The 18,693-nt window shown below is 44.1% G+C and overlaps 1 protein-coding gene across 4 annotated transcripts in view; it reads left to right on the plus strand.

The window, feature by feature from the left end:
- The window catches only part of LOC144607475 (abl interactor 1-like), a 41,116-nt gene that overhangs the window by 13,133 nt on the left and 9,290 nt on the right, over positions 1-18,693 (plus strand). For 3 of the 4 annotated variants that reach the window (XM_078424335.1, XM_078424337.1, XM_078424339.1), the window contains exons 3-7: positions 8,424-8,600; positions 10,981-11,078; positions 14,454-14,558; positions 14,660-14,778; positions 17,979-18,113. In XM_078424335.1, coding sequence (XP_078280461.1) covers positions 8,424-8,600; positions 10,981-11,078; positions 14,454-14,558; positions 14,660-14,778; positions 17,979-18,113 — 634 coding nt within the window. The remainder of the gene's footprint in view (positions 1-8,423; positions 8,601-10,980; positions 11,079-14,453; positions 14,559-14,659; positions 14,779-17,978; positions 18,114-18,693) is intronic. The other variant, XM_078424336.1, reaches the window with a different exon arrangement.

Consider the following 18,693-nt stretch of genomic DNA (forward strand, 5'->3'; position numbering starts at 1 on the left):
AAGGCTGCAAGGCCTAGAAACAATAAACAGTCAAACGAAGCAATGTAATCACCACGGATTGTGTCTGCTTCATTATTACACATCTGAGACACAGATGTGACATTGGCGATGAGGATATTTTGGATATTCTGGATATTTTGGATTCTGAATCCGAGACTACCTGCTGGAAAAAAACAAGGTTAGAAAAAGGTTGTTATGGCTGTTGCTGGAGCTGATTTCTTAGCACTTCGTGGAGTTCCACACTTTGATCCGACGGGTGATGCGAGTACTGTCAGCTTGAAATGGAAAGCTTGGCTGGAGGAATTCGAGGCCTACGCCGACAGTCACGGGCTCTCTCTTGATGAGAGTACGCCGGCACAGAAGGCACAGCGGAGAGCGTTGCTTCTCTTCACTGCGGGGCCAGCAGTTCGAGAAATGTTTAAAACACTCCCTGACACCGGTATGAAGGATGACTATAAGAAAGCCGTTGATGCATTGAACAGTCATTATGTGGTGGTACCGAATGCTACATTTCAACGCCATTTATTCCGCAAAACAACCCAGGAAGAGGGCGAAACTGTTGCTCAATTTGTGACGAGACTCAGACAGGTGTCTGTAGGATGCAAATATGTGGCTGCTGATGTGGAAAACCAGATATTGGATCAGGTTGTCCAGCATTGCAGGTCAGACAAGCTCAGGAGAAGGCTGTTAGAAAAAGGCGGTGAGTTAAACTTAAATGATGCTTTGTCGATTGCGGCAGCACTGGAAGCTGTTGAGGGACAGTTTCACAGCATGAAATTAAAAGATTCCAAGACTGGGCTAGTTAATTGGTTGTCCCACGGGAGACAAAGAAGTAAGCCTGAACATGAAATTGAATGTTACAGGTGTGGCAACATGGGTCACGTAGGGAAAGATGCATGTTGTCCAGCAAAAGGTAGAACGTGTAGGAAATGTGGAGGCAAAGATCATTTTGCAAAGAAGTGCAAAAGTAAGGCCAGGGACAATACAAGGGATTACAAAAGTGAATCTTCCAAGGCAAGGGAGAAAGTGAAGTCCAGTGACAAATTAGACAGACCGTGGCAGAAAAAGAAGAGTCACGTCCGTCACGTAGAAGATGAGTTCGGAAGTGATGAGGACGGTGAGCATGCTATTAAAAGGGATTATCAGTTTGCATTGAATGATAGCCATCTGGAAAAAGTTGCAGTGACCATCGGAGGTATTACAGTGCCAGTGATTGTAGATTCTGGTAGCGACTGCAACGTAATTGACAGATCACTGTGGGAATGCTTGAAACAGCAGAAAATCAAGTGCATGTCAAGGAGGTGTAGTAGGAAGTTATATCCATACACTGCAACTGATCCGTTGCAGACCATTGGATGTTTCACAGCTGACGTAGAAGTCGGAGATAGAAAAGCTGTTGCAGAATTCGTGGTGATAGAGGAGAAAGGAGAACCCCTGCTCAGCAGAAATACAGCTGGAGAGCTGGGAGTGCTTCACATCGGAGTGCATGTCAATTCAGTGCAGTCATATGAGGACATGAAGCAGGAATTTCACTCAGTATTCCAAGGAGTTGGAAAATTGAAAGGCCGGCAAGTGAAGTTAGCTGTTGATGGAACTGTTAAGCCAATAGCACAACCAGTGCGGAGAATGCCATTTGGACTTTGTGGAAAAGTAGAAGCTAAAATCAAGGAGTTGATTGATCAGGACATTATCGAGCCAGTTGAACATTCAACACCATGGGTGAGTCCAGTAGTGATAGTGCCGAAACCCAATAATGATATCAGACTGTGCGTGGACATGAGGAGAGCCAATGAAGCAATAATCAGAGAAAGACACACAATTCCGACGATCGAGGAAGTCCTACAAGAGTTATCAACTAGTAAAGTGTTCTCCAAAATTGATCTCAAGTGGGGATATCATCAATTGGAATTACATCCAGAGTCAAGAGAGGTGACAACATTTGTCACTCACTGCGGATTGTACCGGTACAAAAGATTGATGTTTGGAATCAATGCTGCCCCTGAGATCTATCAGTATGAAATCCACAGAGTGATTCAAGGGGTACCTGGAGCAGCAAACATATCAGATGACATCATCGTCCATGCATCAATTCGTGAAGAGCATGACAGGAGATTGAAGCTAGTGTTGACTAGACTTCAAAAAGCAGGTCTCACTGTGAATGAGGACAAGTGCAAGTTTGGTGTCTCTGAGATGGATTTCATGGGACACAGACTCACAGACAAGTGAAGGGCTGAACCCGGCAAAGGCTAAAGTGAAAGATGTTGCAGATGCACGTGAACCTCAGAATGCAACCGAGATGAGGAGCTTTCTAGGACTGGTTAATTACTGTGCAAAGTTTATCCCAAATTTTGCTACACTGGCAGATCCGCTGAGAAAGTTGACCAGGAAAGACATACCGTTCCATTTTGGAAATGAACAGAGACAGGCATTCAATACCTTGAAACAGTGCCTAATGAGTGCAGAAACCCTTGGATATTATGATCTAGCTGCACCAACAAAAGTCATAGCAGATGCTAGTCCAGTTGGTTTGGGAGCAGTGCTGGTACAGACACATGCTGATGGACCCAGAATCATAGCATATGCCAGTCGATCTTTAACCAGCGTGGAAAGAAGGTATTCTCAAACGGAGAAAGAAGCACTGGGACTAGTGTGGGCCTGTGAAAGGTTCCATGCTTACTTGTACGGTATTGAATTTGAACTTGTTACTGATCACAAGCCGCTGGAAGTGATCTATTCAACAAGGTCCAAGCCCTGTGCCAGAATAGAACGCTGGGTGCTGAGACTCCAACAGTACAAGTACAAAGTAGTCCACATTGCTGGAAAAGCAAATATTGCGGACCCGCTGTCGAGACTGTTGAAGGATGAACAGCTAGGAGTAACATCCACTTTAGGGATGGAAGCAGAAAACTTTGTGCGCTTTGTTGCAATTCAGTCAACGCCAAGAGCCGTGGCAACAAGGGAAGTCGAAAGGGAATCAGAACATGATCCTGAACTTAATGATATCAGAAAGCGTATTTATAGTGGGCAATGGGACCAATGCCCTTACAAAGCATATGTTCCCATAAAATATGAATTTTGTGTGATTGGTCAGTGTGTGCTTAGAGGTAACAGATTGGTGATCCCGCAGGCACTACGAGCAAGGATTGTGTCATTAGCTCATGAGGGACATTTAGGCATCGTTGGTACCAAACAAACTTTGCGGAGCAAAGTGTGGTGGCCAGGTTATGACAGAGATGCCGAAAAATTTGTCAAGACCTGCCACGGATGCCAAATCACAAGCAGGAGCAACCCACCAGAACCAATTAGAAGTACGAAATTGCCAACAGGACCATGGGTCGACGTAGCTGTTGACTTTCTAGGACCACTTCCAACAGGTGAATCAATTATGGTAGTGGTAGACTACTACAGCAGATACTATGAATATGCGGTGATGAAGTCAACTACGGCAGAAAAGACTGTACAGGCATTGGCAGAGATTTTCGCCAGACATGGGTTGCCTGTTACATTGTACTCCGACAATGGACCACAGTTTGTGTCAGAGACGTTTGCTGAGTACATGAGAACCACCGGTATTCATCATCATAGAGTGACTCCTAAATGGCCACAGGCTAATGGAGAAGTCGAGAGACAAAATAAGTCCATAGAGAAGAGGATACGAATTGCCCATGCTGAAGGGAAAAATTGGAAGGAGGCGCTGCTAGCATACGTAGCTGTATATCGGGCGATCACTCACTCAACAACAGGGAAAAGCCCGGCAGAAGCCTTGTTTGGAAGGAAAATTCGCACTAAAATGCCAGAAGTACGAGAGATCACGGAAGACCAGGAGCTGAGAGACCGTGATGCCGAAAAGAAAGGTGCGGCGAAATGGTATGCCGACTTGAAACGAGGAGCCAGGCACTCAGAAATAATGCCTGGTGATGACGTACTTGTGAGGCGAGATGATGGTGTTAAGATGGACACTCCTTACCATTGCGAGCCATACAATGTTGTATGGAGGAGTGGTAGCAGGGTGACAGTCAAGTCTCCAGAAGGTGTTATGTACAAGAGGAATATATCGAATGTAAAAAAGTACATGTCGAGAGACAGTCGAATCGAGGGCCAAAGTCCACCGAGAGTTGCCGATTCAGAGGGACCAGAAGACATTCCTGAGGTGGTGACCAGAGTTCCAGAGGCAGCAGACTGCGATGCAGGTGTTGAGCAGAGACAGTATCTGGATGACAACACCTTAGCAGATTCAACAGACTTTGATGTTCTTGTGCCAGCTGGGAGACCACAACGTGAAAGGAGAGTTCCCAAAAGATACGACGATTTTGTGTTATAGACTATAGTTATAGTTTTGTTTAGTAATTATATGATATTTGTTTAGAGGCAAAAGAAACTTACAAGTTATTATTTGTATATTTGTATTAAGGAAAAATAACATAATAAGTAAAGAATTTGTTTAATTGGGGAAAAAGAACACAGTAATTTAAAGTTTAATTCTGGTAAAGGAGGGATGTCATGATGACGAATCATGATGATGATATGCAAATATGGTGATGTGTGTATCAGGTGACCGGAGAGCAGGAGAGTGTGCTTGCTGTGTGTGCTAAAGGCTGCAAGGCCTAGAAACAATAAACAGTCAAACGAAGCAATGTAATCACCACGGATTGTGTCTGCTTCATTATTACACATCTGAGACGGAGATGTGACACCCCGTTCCTGCCTTCTCCCCATATCCCTTGATTCCGCTAGCCCTAAGAGCTCTATCTAAATCTCTTTTGAATGCATCCAGTGAATCGGCCTCCACTGCCTTGTGAGGTAGAGAATTCCACAAATTCACAACTCTCTGGGTGAAAAAGTCTTTCCTCATCTCAGTTCTAAATAGCCTTTCCCTTATTCTTAAATTATGGCCCCAGGTTCTGGACTCCCCCAACATCGGGAACATGTTTCCCGCATCTAGCTTGTCCAATCCCTCAATAATTTTATATGTTTCTTTGAGATGTATAGGAATGAACTGCAGATGTTGGTTTACACCGAAGATAGGCACAAAATGCTGGAGAAACTCACCGGGACAGGCAGCATCTTTGGATAGAAGGAATGGGTGATGTTTCGGGTCGAGACCCTTTATCAGACTGCTGGATTCTGCTGAGGTTCTGCAGCACACTGAGTCTAGAACATAGAACAGTACAGCACTGGAACATGCCTTTCTACACTCTGGATTTTTTTTTGACTGTAGAAACTTTACAAAACGACATTCCAGGCAACGGTAGTTTAGAGGTTTTAAAAACGAATGAACCAGATTAATGTTATTGTCAGCATTACTATTTGTCCTGTATCTATCCCAGAGATAGCAGAAAATAGCCTGTGCTTTAAATGTACATCTAGGTTATTTTATTGAACAAAAGAAGACCTGTCAATAGGGTTCAGCATTTTGTTGTAGTTCATTTCCAGAGAGCAATCTGGACCTTCTTACACTGAAGCAAAATACCAGCAACATGGAGAGAGTTGGAATTGTTAGAGGTGTGCTTCGTTTAGTGTTAGATTTCTCTATGAGCGTTATGCACCTAAGCACAAGGCCAGTAGGCATGCAAAGTGATGCCAGCGACTTAACAGCAGTTACACAGAGGCATGTGTGCCTGCAAACCTTACACACTGCAAGGTCCTAACTGGAAGGTTAGGCTCAGTGCTTTTTTCGTACACTAAAAGGTGCTGGCATGCACATTCATGCAATGCTATCGGTTGCTGTGCGTCTCTCTAGTTTTTAACCTTTTAGAGGCACCGCTGTGCACCATCACAAAAAAAGGCACTGCTTGATCGAACCTTGGGATTACTAAAAGGGTCCAACATCAAGGGGCCAACCTTGGACAATGCAAGCAGTTTGTTGTCCTCTGGGTAGGTAGGTACCTTGAGTTTCGATTGTCAATGGAACATTTCTCACACCGACCCCCATCTCACTGCCGATGTCCTCAGATCCCCTTCGTCCTTTACTCCTGTGATTTCCTCACATTACCCCCTCTCTGTATTATCTCCCTCCACCACATTCAGCTCTCCATTTGCCTCTGGTTATCATTAGCCTCTTGTGACCTCCGTGATTTACAAACACATAAGATCGGGGCGAAGGAGCCCTTGTGCACATTACTAGTGCCAGAGAAACCTTTTGCACAATAAATTCTCTTCTCTGAGGCCGAGGGTCCACAATTCACCATAGGGCTCTTATGCAATGCTGCTTTCATGAGTGTTTTTAAGCACACGGTAATTACTTAAATATAAGGCAAGACCTTGAACACGTTGTGTGTCTTAATATAGAAACTCATTTATTTTACCATCCACAGGTTCAGGCAGTTATTCAGTGTTGACAAGTTGTTGGCAGTGACTCGGAAATATGTGCAAGACTTGCTGAGCTTGCACAAGTCCACACTCAGTAAATTGCAAATCCACTGCAATCTCAACCCCTCTGTTGATGGACAATCGCAACTGATCTTTCATCCTTCAAGACGGTGAATGCACGCAATGCGTCTGGCCCAGACTGCGTATCTGGCCGGGTACTGAAGACCTGTGGGGACCACTGGCTGGAGTGTTCAAGGACATCTTCAATCGCTTCTGTGGTCTGAGTTTCCCACCTGCTTCAATAGTACTAGTGCCTAAGGAGAGCGTGGTGCCCTCCTTCAATAACTACCGTCCAGCAGCACTTCCAGTATCAGTAGAATTCATTGAATGAAATGGTTTCAGAGGTTGACAATGGCGCAAATCAACATCTGTCTCAGAAATTACCAGCATCCACTCAATTTGCCTAACGAGAGCTCAACAGCAAATGGTATTTCACTGACTCCCCACTCTGTTCTGAACCATCTAAATAACAGGAACACATGTCAGATGGCTGTTCATCGACAATCATCCCCCCACCCTTCCCCCCAAACTCATCACCAAGTTCCAGGACCTGGGCCTCTGTCATTTCCTTTCTAACTGGATCCATGTCTTAGTTATCAGCATTATTGGTTACATTAAGATTAGGGTTGGCAACTTCCTCACTCCCAAATACGGGACAAGGTGACGAAACCGCCCCGGGCCCCACGTGACCTCACCCTGCCAGCGGTCACATGCTCCCGCTCCATCAATGGCGGCCGCCTGGGCCGGGAGGTGGTGACGTCACGCTTTGTCCCTTATTTGGGAGTGAGGAAGTTGGCAACCCTACTAATACGGGACAAGGGCAGTCCCGTATGGCACAAACCAATTTAGCCCAAAATACGGGATGTCCCAGCTAATACGGGACATTTGGCAACCCTAATTAAGATCTGGGCTGCAAAAAGCAGCCTTGATCCTCAATTAGTGTGGATCCGAAACAACATCTCCTCCTTACTGACCATCAACTCAGGTGACCCTCAAGGCTGCTCTTTGTAGCCCAGATTTTAATGTAACCATTAATGCAGCCTTTCTAGGTTCCAGAGAAATCTGCGTATTTTAACATAGAACAGTAGAGTACAGGAACAGGCCCTTCAGTCCACAATGTCTGTGCCGAGCATGATGCCAAATTAAACTATTCCCCTCCGCTTGCACATGTATTCCCCTCGGCTTTCCAATGGGCCGCATTGCGGCCGTGGACTGGGATGGTGGCCGGAGGCCTTTATTGAGGCGTGGTCTCGATGCCTCCTGGATCGCCGCATAGTAGTAACCCGGGTCGGTGCCCAGCCGGGACCCTCGGGTGAAGTGGGGCCCGGGTCAGGTGAAGCGGCCGACGGAGCCCGCGGCTGGGGCCCGGGTCGGCACCCCGGAGGCGTGAAGTGGGGCATCGACAGCAGTGAGATCTGGGCGGCGGCAGCGGTGAAGCCTCGTGATGATGGGGCCTTGGCGGTGGTGAAGCCTTGTGGCGGTGGTGAAGTCTCGCGGTCCGACCCGCGGTCGATGAGAGCATAGAGGATCACCGCGAGGGGGGAGGGGAAGAACAATGGAGGACCCGGCGCGGGGGAACTGCTGTGGCGGGGGAGGGGGGAATGACAAAAGGGGGAGCCTGCATGCTTTGTAACTTCATCAGCGCCGTAGGTGGCTGCTATTTGCATACATCGTATATGCAAGCAAAGAATCTCACTGTGCCTAGTCACATGTGACAATAATCCATATCAAGCATAAGGTCATGTCATAAGTGAGTAGAATTAGGCCATTCGGCCCATCAAGTCTACTTCGCCATTCAGTCATGGCTGATCCTAACCCCATTCTCCTGTCTGCTCCCCATAACCTCTGACACCTCCTATAATTCTGAGTGTCCATTCCCTGTGCTCCATTCCCTGCACATCCATGTGCCAATCTAAAAGCCTCTTAAATGCCACATATTTGAAAATCAGGTTTCACAGGGTGGTTTAAAGACAATAATTTGTTACCTTGTTAAGTAATTACGAAGCAATCTTCTTAATTAACCTTCTAAACCTTTCTCTTTCCAATTTATGTAGAGGGTGGAAATGCACAAGGAAAAAGTGGCTCGTCGAGAGATTGGAGCATTTACTGTGATTAAGACCACACCAAAGATTACCAAAATTATACCTCCTACAAATCCAATCCAACGTGTAAAGTACACCAGGAAACCTATCATTTACACGGTTCTTGATGATATTGGTCATGGCGTAAAGGTGAGGAGATCGATTTAATCTCATGTATAAATAAACCTATGCTTAAATAAATGTGCTTTTGCTGTGCATAAACATTAACAGAAAGACTTTGATATTATCTCCCTAAGCAAAATGTGGACAAATAGGCAGCATAGAATTTATTGCTGAAAGCTTATTGCTGTTAATTCCTCCATGAAGATGTTTATTATCCAATAACTTGAATTAAACGTGGTAAATGGACGAGCAAAGAGAGAATTGATTGCTAAAAAACAGAATTATCAGAAAATTATTGTGAAGCAACTTTAATTTAAAGATGGTCAATGAGAGAGAAATGCCATGGCACATTCATGGGGAAAATTAAATACCCTTGGCTCATTTTTGGACAAGATAAAGCATGTTTGGTGCTTCATTATATTATAATATCAAAATGATATTATTTATTAGGCAACTCAAAGTGAACACAATCCCAGCCAGACTGCAGGGGACTGGATAATTGCTCTTGTCCCAGTGATCATGTTGGAATGAGTGACTGTTTTGATCATAGGGCCGTACAACATTAGGCCCACTGCATCCATGCAGACCATTACTCCCATATATCACAAACAGCAATATCTAATATAAATGCCAGTCCCTGTGAAATATCTATTGCCAGAAGCATTCAATCACAAAAACAACCTTCCATCTTCACCCTCTCTCTCCTATTGCCAAGCCAATTTTGGATCCAATTTGTTTACTTGCCCTGAGTCCCATGGTCCCTAACCTTTCAGCCTCGCAGTTTAAATAGCTTTGATTTTCTGAATAAACAGACATGTTTATTGTGGAGTAGTCTGTTTGCTGTAAGCCCCGTAATATACCAACCCCATCCCACCTCCAAGACTGGAGCAGAAAGTTGGCATAAAAGTTGGCATGTTATGTTTACAAGCACAGGAATATCGTGTGCAGTTCTGGTTGCCCCACGACAGACACGATGTGATGGACCTGAAGAGAGTGCAGAAGGGATCTATCAGGATGTTGCCTGGATTGGAGGACTTTAATTGTGAGGAGAGATTGGATAGACTGTGGAGCAAATGAGGCTGATGGATGATTTGATAGAAGTATAAAAAATAACAAGAGATGGGTAAAGTGGTTAGTCGGAATCAAAGATAATAGATAGACCACTCGACCCTAAAAATCGTAGTATGTCATGGCGCCATTTTAGTAGGCAGCAACTTGCAGAAACATTTAAAAAGAAAAAAAAGAAAAATCTGTGAATTGATAGATGAGATATATTCTGCATTTTAATGGTAACATCACACATATTGTTGCCCCAAAACACTGATTACACTGCGAGAGGCATAGCGAACGGCGGGTTTTGCCTGCTAAAATGGCGGACGTTCCGCTCCTTTGCGTACTACACTTCAGTATAGGTGATTTCAACGGAGTGGTTCATCTTGCTCCTCTAGTATGTTTGGCTGGATTCTTTTTCCTGTGGTAGAGGTATCAAAAAGGGCATTAATTTAAGGCGAGGGAGGAGATTTAAAGGGGATTTAAGGATTATTTTTTCAAAGACAGTGATTGATATGTCAGCAGATACAATCACTGTTTATGAGGCATTTGGATAGGCCTTTGAATAAGCAATGCATAGAAAGGTATAGTCCTAATGCAAACAAATGGGATTAATGTAGACGGGCAATAAGATTGGCATGGATACTGTGGCCGAAAGGACTGTTTCCACGCTGTACAACTATTACTCTGAGAATTGAAAAGTTAGAAGACAACTATGTTTTAAGTTGCAGAAATATGGAGGTAGAGTACAGAGGAAAGTTGCAAGGTAAAACTCACTATAAGAACTGATGATTAGAGCATTAGAGCAATTGAGGAGGATCAAGAAAGAGAGGTGAGAGTGGAAATGGCGGGGAGAATTAAAGTGAGGGTGTATTTACGGTCACCCTGTTGCTGACTGGAGGTCTTCTGCAAAGTAATCTCCCAATTTACTTTCCATAGTAATCTCCCAATTTGCTTCTGCTTTCACCTCATCTTGAGCATTCAATATACTAAATTTGAGGTCTTGTAAGTGAATTGCTCCTTCTCCTGGAAAGGTGGCTTGGGAAAGACACAAAAAGCTGGAGAAACAGCAGGTTAGGCAGCATCTCTGGAGAAAAGTAGGTAACGTTTTGGGTCGAGACCCTTCTTCAGACGGTTATCAGAAGAAGGGTCTTGACCTGAAACGTCACTTATTTCTTTTCTCCGGAGATGCTGCCTGACCTGCTGAGATACTCCAGCTTTTTTTGGTGTAAACCAGCATCAGCGGTTCCTTCCCACATAAAATGGGTTGGGACCCTGGAGAATGGGAATGGATGGCTTCCTTTGCTTCAAATCCTTCCCCTGGATAATATATTTTATTTTCATTTGGGCTATTTAGGAAAGCAGCACCAATTCAAGACTGGGAACTCTAACAAGGAGGAATAGACAAGGAAGTGTACCAATGTGTCCAACTGTACCCTCCCAAGGAACTATAGGGTAAGTTGACGGTGAGACCACACTTGGAGTACTGTGTGCATTATCATTCCTATAGGTGGGAGACCAGAACTGCTCGCAGTTGGAATGAGTGCAGAGGAGATTCACCAGGATGTTACCTGGGCCTGCAGGGTTGAGTTATAGGCAGAGGCTGGAAACGCTTGGACTCTTTTCTTTGGAGTGTAGGAAGCTGAGGGGTGACCTCATTGAGGTGTACAAGATCATGAGGGGCATTGATAAAGTGAACCCTCACTGTCTTTTTCCCAGGGTAAAGCATTCTAAAACTAGAGGGCTTAGGCTTATGGTGAGAGGGGAGAGATTTAAGAGGCAACCTTTTCACTCAGTCCATATCTGGAATGAGCTGCCAGAGAGAGATATAGAAGCAGATACAATTGCAACTTTCGAAAGACATTTGAGCAGACTTGTGAATAGGAAGAGTTTATAGGGCAAAATGCAGGCAGATGGGACTAGTCAGTCTTTCAACTTAGTTAGCATAAATAAGTTGGGCTGAAGGGCCTGTTTCAGTTGCTGTACATCTCAACGACTATGACGCTAAGTGTGAGTCTTAAACCAGGATGCTTGTTGGCATTTGGCAGCGTTAAACTGTGGGTAGGAAGAGACCTATTTTTTACATGATTTGCTTCATTTCAGTAATCCTCATTAGTTGGAGACAATTAGCTCACACAATGGATACAATTAACTGCAGCGTTGAATGTAGTGGGAGCAGAAGATAGAGGGAACTTCTTCCACCACGAGGACTACCTGTATACCTCTCACCTGTACTTCATCTAGGATTGATGGCTGTGCAGTGGTAAAGGGAGGAAGTCAATTGTTGGTTTCATTAGTGCTATCTTAATCTTTATTTGAAACACAGCAGGGCACCAAATGGGCACCTGTCTAAACTCTCTATTGTGGAAGGACAGGTTTTGGGCACTGGCTTGAGAGGCAGGTATTTGAGATTTATGCAGGAAAGTGGAAGCTATAGTGGTTTCCTCAGAGCAGTACAGTAGAATCACTAGAGGGAGCCACTGGAAATTTATGATGGTTTGGGTGGAATAAAGGTTAGAGGGCGGCACGGTAGCTCAGCGGTAGAGTTGCTGCTTTACAGCGAATGCAGCGCCGGAGACTCAGGTTCGATCCTGACTACGGGTGCTGCACTGTAAGGAGTTTGTACGTTCTCCCTGTGACCTGCGTGGGTTTTCTCCGAGATCTTCGGTTTCCTCCCACACTCCAAAGACGTACAGGTATGTAGGTTAATTGGCTGGGTAAATGTAAAAATTGTCCCTAGTGGGTGTAGGATAGTGTTAAATGTACGGGGATCACTGGGCGGCATGGACTTGGAGGGCCGAAAAGGCCTGTTTCTGGCTGTATATATATGATATGATATGATATGATAAAATGTTTCAACTCATGGGAGTCATAAAACAGAAGACACACAATTAATGCAATCGGCAAAAGAATGTGTGAAGTGATGTGGAGAATTTTCTTTTCTGCAGTAAATTGTTATCTAGAGTGTACTGCTAAAGTGAATGGATACAAATTCAATTGAAACTTCCAAAAGATAATTGTTTGTAAATGCAAAAATAAAAACATGGAGAGCTATTTTTAAAAAGGTGTTGACTCTCTGGATAGTTTTTAAAGACTTAATGTAGGTTTGATGGACTCTTGCCTGAAGTCAACGATTTAATTATTCTATGAACTGGAAGAAACCAGACTACACTCTTGACTAGAAGAGGCCATGCCAATAGTGATGAGAAAGTCTCTTTCTTTGAGTCATGGAGTCGTGAAGCCATAGAGTCACACAGCATGAAAACTCCAGGAATGCTGCCTGACCCGCTGAGTTGCTCCAGCATCTTGTGTCTATCTTCAACCCAACTAGCCCACACTGACCAACATGCCCCATCTACACCTGCCTGCGTTTGGCTCATATCCCTCTAATCCTATCCTATCCATGTTTCTTAAATGTTGTGATACTACCTACCTCAACCATCTCCTCCAGCAGCTCGTTCCATACACCTCCCACCCTTTGTGTAAAAAAAATTGCCCCTCAGGCTCGCATTAAATCTTTCCCCCCTCACCTTAAACCTACATCCTCTGGATCTTCATTCCCCTACTACAGGTAAAAGACTCTGTGCATTTACCCTATCTATTGCAACTTTAACCTTTTTTGTTGCCTGCTCACCAACACGAGCAATCATTAGTGGACATCAGTCAATTTCAAACAGAACGGAGAGCCCTCACTTCTCTGGCCCTTCCCAAGTTTATATATTCAAACAAAGTAAAATTCTCTCTACTATGCTTCAAAAATTCACTTGAGTTTCTTTCCACCTCATTCTGAATGCTATCAGAATGAAACCTCCACTTTGATGTTGTGAGCACATGTCGACAAGGTACTGATCTGAAGGCGTCAAAATCACGAGGGCCTATTCAACCAATAAAGGTAAAGATGGTCATCATTCCCCGTCTAAGTTGCAGTTGAAATCTTAATCTGAAGAGTCAAAAATCATCAATGTTTAATTGCCACATGTACGGGCAACAGGGCAATGAAATTCTTACCTGCTGCAGCTTAACGAACCCTTTAGCACGATAACAGAAAGATAAAAGAAATGACAATCAATAAATTAATAGCTGGGTCACCATAATACAACACAACCGAAGTCCGTCGTGCAACCAAAAGCACAGTCGATAGACAGTCATAGTTGCTGAGGTTGGTGTTGCAGTCTTTTTGACCCTGATGGTTGTTGGGAAGAACCTATTCTTGAACCAGCTGCTCACGGTTTGCACGCTCCTGTTCCTTCCTCCTGGTTGTAGATTGAGAGCAGGCCAGGATGTGGGCCTTTGATGATGTTGGCTATCATTTTGAGGCAGTGGTTCCTCAGTTCCCTTCGATGGTAAGGGTGGTCAATACCCGTGATGGGTCGTGCAATTTCTACTGCTATCTGCAGCCTCCTTTGTTGTTGGGCGTTCGAGGTGAAGCAACTAGAGGCAGGCACAAAATGCTGGAGTAACGGCGGCACAGGCCGCATCTCTGGAGAGAAGGAATGGGTGACATTTCTGGTCGAGACCCTTTGTGCGATATTGAAGTACCTCGACCTGAAACGTCACCTATTCCTTTTCTCCAGGTACGCTGCCTGACCCGCTGAGTTGCTCCAGCATCTTGTGTCTATCTTCGGTGTAAACCGGCATCTGCACTTCTTTCAGACGACATTTTGTCATGCAACCAGTCAGCACGATCTCTATCATACACTTGTAAACATTCTGTAGAGTATAAATCAATGTATCAAATCTCCTCCATTTTCCCCTGAAGTAGATCTTTCTTAATGATCTCCATTTAATATGTTCTGCATCTCTATATCTTCTTGCGTCTGCCATTTTCAGACGACAGGGTACAGCGCCGGCACCAGTTCAGGCTCCGGTGGTCCCGAGTGCACTCAGCAGCCCCCTGCCCAGCTCCCCATCTGCAGATGCTCCTCGGGTGCTCAGGTAAGCGTGTCCAGAGAAAGTAAAGTATTTGCGGCGTTATCATGAATTCTCATGATGATCTTTTTTCTTAATGTTTTCTCATTTCTCCTGCTCTCTGGAAGCAGTAAACCCAGCAGAGACAGGAGCAGTTCCAGAGCCAGTGACACGGTGGTGCCTCCTCCTCCTCCACCACCACCACCACCACCACCACCACCGCCCACCCCGGCAACCTGCGAGCCAGGTCAGTGTTGGCACATGTGCAAATCTTACATCAATGGAAATGGATGCAGCGGGCTGCAATAAGTTACCAATCTGCGAAGGAAATTGCTGGTGGAACTCAGTGGTTCAGACAACAACAGGCACAATCTAAATTGTGAAGCTAGAGGAAGGAATGTAGGTGCTAGAGGGAGGGGGGTAGACAGATGCGTTTGTGGAATAGACAGACGACGTTTTAGACGATGAATAGACAGACGATGACAGGGACCCTTCTGCCAGATCTTTGTTTTTGCTCCAGATTCGAGCATCTGCATTTCCTCATGTAAATAACCTGCAATTTTTAATTTAGCTTAAAAAACCAGCCTTTCGACTCAACTTGACCATGCCAACCAAGATGCCCCATCTACGCTGGTCCCATTTGACTGTGTCTGGCCCATATCCCTCTAAAACCTGGAAACAAGGAACTACAGAGACTGGTTTACAAACAAAGAACACAAAGTGCTGGAATAATTCAGTGGGTCAGGCAACATCTCTGGAGAGGTGATGTTTCCGGTCAGGACCATTTTTCAGACTGATTGTAGGGAGGGTGGGATGGGCGGGGGGGGGGGGGGGGGTGGGGGTTTGGGAGAGGAAAGAAAGCTGGAAGAAAGGAGGGGCGAGACAAATTCTGGCAAGTAATAGATTGATACAGGTGAAGGAGGGTGTGGGTGGCTTGGATAGGCTCATGGTTGACAAAGCCAGAGATGAAAAGACACAAGGTGTGAGAAAAGAGGATTGAAGAGGTGCAAATTGTGAAGCTAGAAGAAGTAATGTAGGTGGTAGAGGGAAGGGAAGGTGAGTAATGAGTATGGGTCCAGGTGGGAGATGTAGGGAGGGGGGTGGGGCAAAAGGGAGAGGCTGGGTGGGTTTGTAGTTCCCTAAAATTGGGGAATTCAATGTTCATACTATTGAGTTGTAAGTTATCCAAGCGGAATATGAGGTAGTGTTCCTCCAGTTTGTGTGTGGCCTCACTCTGGCAATGGAAGAGGCCCAGGACAGAAAGGTTAGTATGGTAATGGGGTGAGGAGTTAAAATGGGTCTCAACCGGGAGACTTCTGAACAGTTAGCAGCTGAACAATAGCGCTCGGATTGCCAAGGCCTTCTGGATCTCCCAGTTCTCCGGAGGTGCTGCCAGACTTGCCTAGTTAGTCCACTTTACCCTCCAAATCATTCTTATCCATGTACCTAGGAAAGAGTTGAGAAGGCTATGGGCCAAATGCAGGCCAATTTGCACGAGCCCAACGTACCAACTTGGTCAGTGTGGATATGGTGGGCCAAAGGAGCTATTTCAATGCTGATTAGCTCTATGACCCCATGACTAAAATTACAACTTGTTTTTTTGGTGTTCTGAAACATTCAAATTTACGTTTTGAACTTTGACTTTAATTCAAGAATACCTACTGTGCATCAACAAAGCTGAAATTTAAAGCACTATAGTGGCACTCTGACTGCACAAGTCATTATCTGTTTCGGGAGGAATATGAGAATTTAAATGTGTCGGCTTTGCAAGGGGTCAAAAACTATTGGTCATGATTAAAAATGAAGAACAAGGAAATGAAGTTGTGCATAAAAGGAGAATGCTAGTAAGAGATGTGATTGAAAAACCTCCGTAAAAATCCCAATGATAATGAGGTGTCTCTGTTAAGAAAGAAGAATGATTGGAGGCTATGAAGGTAACACAGAAGTAATGAGGCGGACTTTAATAAAACAAAGGGACAAGTGTGTCAAAATACACTTTTTATTACATTGAATTCTAAGTGGACTTAATGTGGAGTAAGCCATTGTCTGGACTTTAACGCTATTTTATCAAAGTGACATCTTAATTTGGAAAGAGATATTAAAACCAGTCCTGCATTCTGGAACAGCTTTTACCATTTTTAATTTTAGCAGGCCAGTGCTCTTGAAACATGAACTGTAAAAGCAAGTGCCATTGAACGAGCCCCCGTGTGGACTGTTCTGTGCGAAGCCTTCAACTCTGCACCGAAACTATTGTTTCATTCGCATATTTAAAACTTATGGCTCTGCTAACTTAAGGTTGAAGCAGTTTCAAATAAAAGAGATGGTGGGAGTAATTTTAATGTAATATTTGCAATAGATAGAAAATCAGGTGATGCATATAATTGGCAAACGATGTCATAGCTGCTGTTTCATATCAAATGTTGAAATAACCTTGGATTTCGCCATCAAAATAGCAGTGCAAGACTTAAAACCACCAGATTCTATATTTGATTTTAGAATAGGTATCCCACGATGTCACGGTTCTTCTTTGCTTGTTGATCTGAATCTTGACATCATTGAATGTAATCAAGCATTTATTAAATTTTACTGGAGTTATTTAAGTTTTTCCTGCAGTTGTCAGGACTGGGGGGCTTGGGTTACAAGGAGAGGCTGGATAATCTGTGGCTGTTTTTCTGGGGCAGCAGAAGCTGAGGTGTGACCATGTCTGGATTTATTAAATCATGAGAGGCATAGAAAAGACGGATTGCCACAATCATTTTCCCCACATATTGGTATTGGCTTGGTATTGTCACCTGTACTGAGTTACAGTGAAAAGCTTTGGTTTGTATTCTGGTGTAATCAAATCATATTATACACAAGTACACTCAAGCCATAAACAAGCACAACAGGTCGTACAAACAGAGAAATACCAGAGTGCAAAATAATATGCTACACATTGTAGCATCTCATGGACACTGTTACAGGTACAGTGTTACAGGTACAGTGTTAGAGGTACAGTGTTACAGGTACAGAGAGAAAAGTCCAAGGTTCACAGGTAGGTTGAAGATTGGACTACACCCTAACATAAAGGAAGACCATTCCTCTAAGACTAAACAGAGAGGAAAAAGCTGTTCCTAAACTCCGAGATTCCTAAATCTGGTGGTATGTGCCTTCAGATACTAAAACTAGGGCGTATAGGTTGAGATTGAGAGGGGAAAAACTTAACGGAGACCTGAGAAGTAACGTTTTCACACGGACGGTGGTGGGTATATGGAACGAGCTGCCAGACCAAATGGTAGAGGTGGGTAGAATATACGTACATGGATACGCGCAAATGGGACTAGCTCAGTTGGCAAGGATGAGTTGACTGTCGGGCCTAATCACATGGTGTATAAGTCTACGACTCAAGAGATTAAATTGATCGAGGCGGTAAAGAGCGAGATTAATTGTATTTATTATGATTTAAAGATGGAATTGTTTTCCCGGACACCTCGGCTGTGAATTCATTGGCTCTGCCCCCTGCACCTCCTCCTCCACCAGAAGTCACCAGTGAGGTCTACCTCCCCCCTCCTCCCCCCTTTATGTCTGATGCTCCCTCATCAGGTAAGCAACTATCCAGCTTATTTTTTTTATCCCCTCACTGCCACAAAGGTAATTTAAAGTAACATTTCTATTTGTAACATTTTTATAACATCAGTCAAGATATTGAATGTTATTGAAAACTGCTATGGATTCTACACGCTCCTCTGTGTTTGGAAAAAGGGCAAGACTTTCAGCTAACCAGAAGTTAAATAGATGTTTGATATGTTACCCCTTTATTTGAGCCACCCCATGTTTACTTGCTTTGATTTCGCATGAAATCAAACAATTTCTACATTACACAGGGCCATTTCTACATCATGTGACAAGTTAAATGGTGACTGTAGATTAACCAAGTAACCTTGTTCTACAGTATCTTGACTTTTCTTTGTGTTTCTCTCTCTCTCTGCCTCTATATCTCCCTGACTTGGTTTATTATTGTCATATGCAACAAGACACAGTGAAAAACTTTGTTTTTTCGTGTTCTCCAGGTAAATCATACCATAAATAAGTACATAAGTACAAAAGAGAATGTGTACAGGGCGTAGAGCATAGTGTGAGAGCTGTAGAGAAAGAGCTGATGGAAAAGAGCAAGGTAGATTGG

The sequence above is a fragment of the Rhinoraja longicauda genome, chromosome 29 (genome assembly GCF_053455715.1).
Source record: "Rhinoraja longicauda isolate Sanriku21f chromosome 29, sRhiLon1.1, whole genome shotgun sequence".
Taxonomy (NCBI): domain Eukaryota; kingdom Metazoa; phylum Chordata; class Chondrichthyes; order Rajiformes; family Arhynchobatidae; genus Rhinoraja; species Rhinoraja longicauda.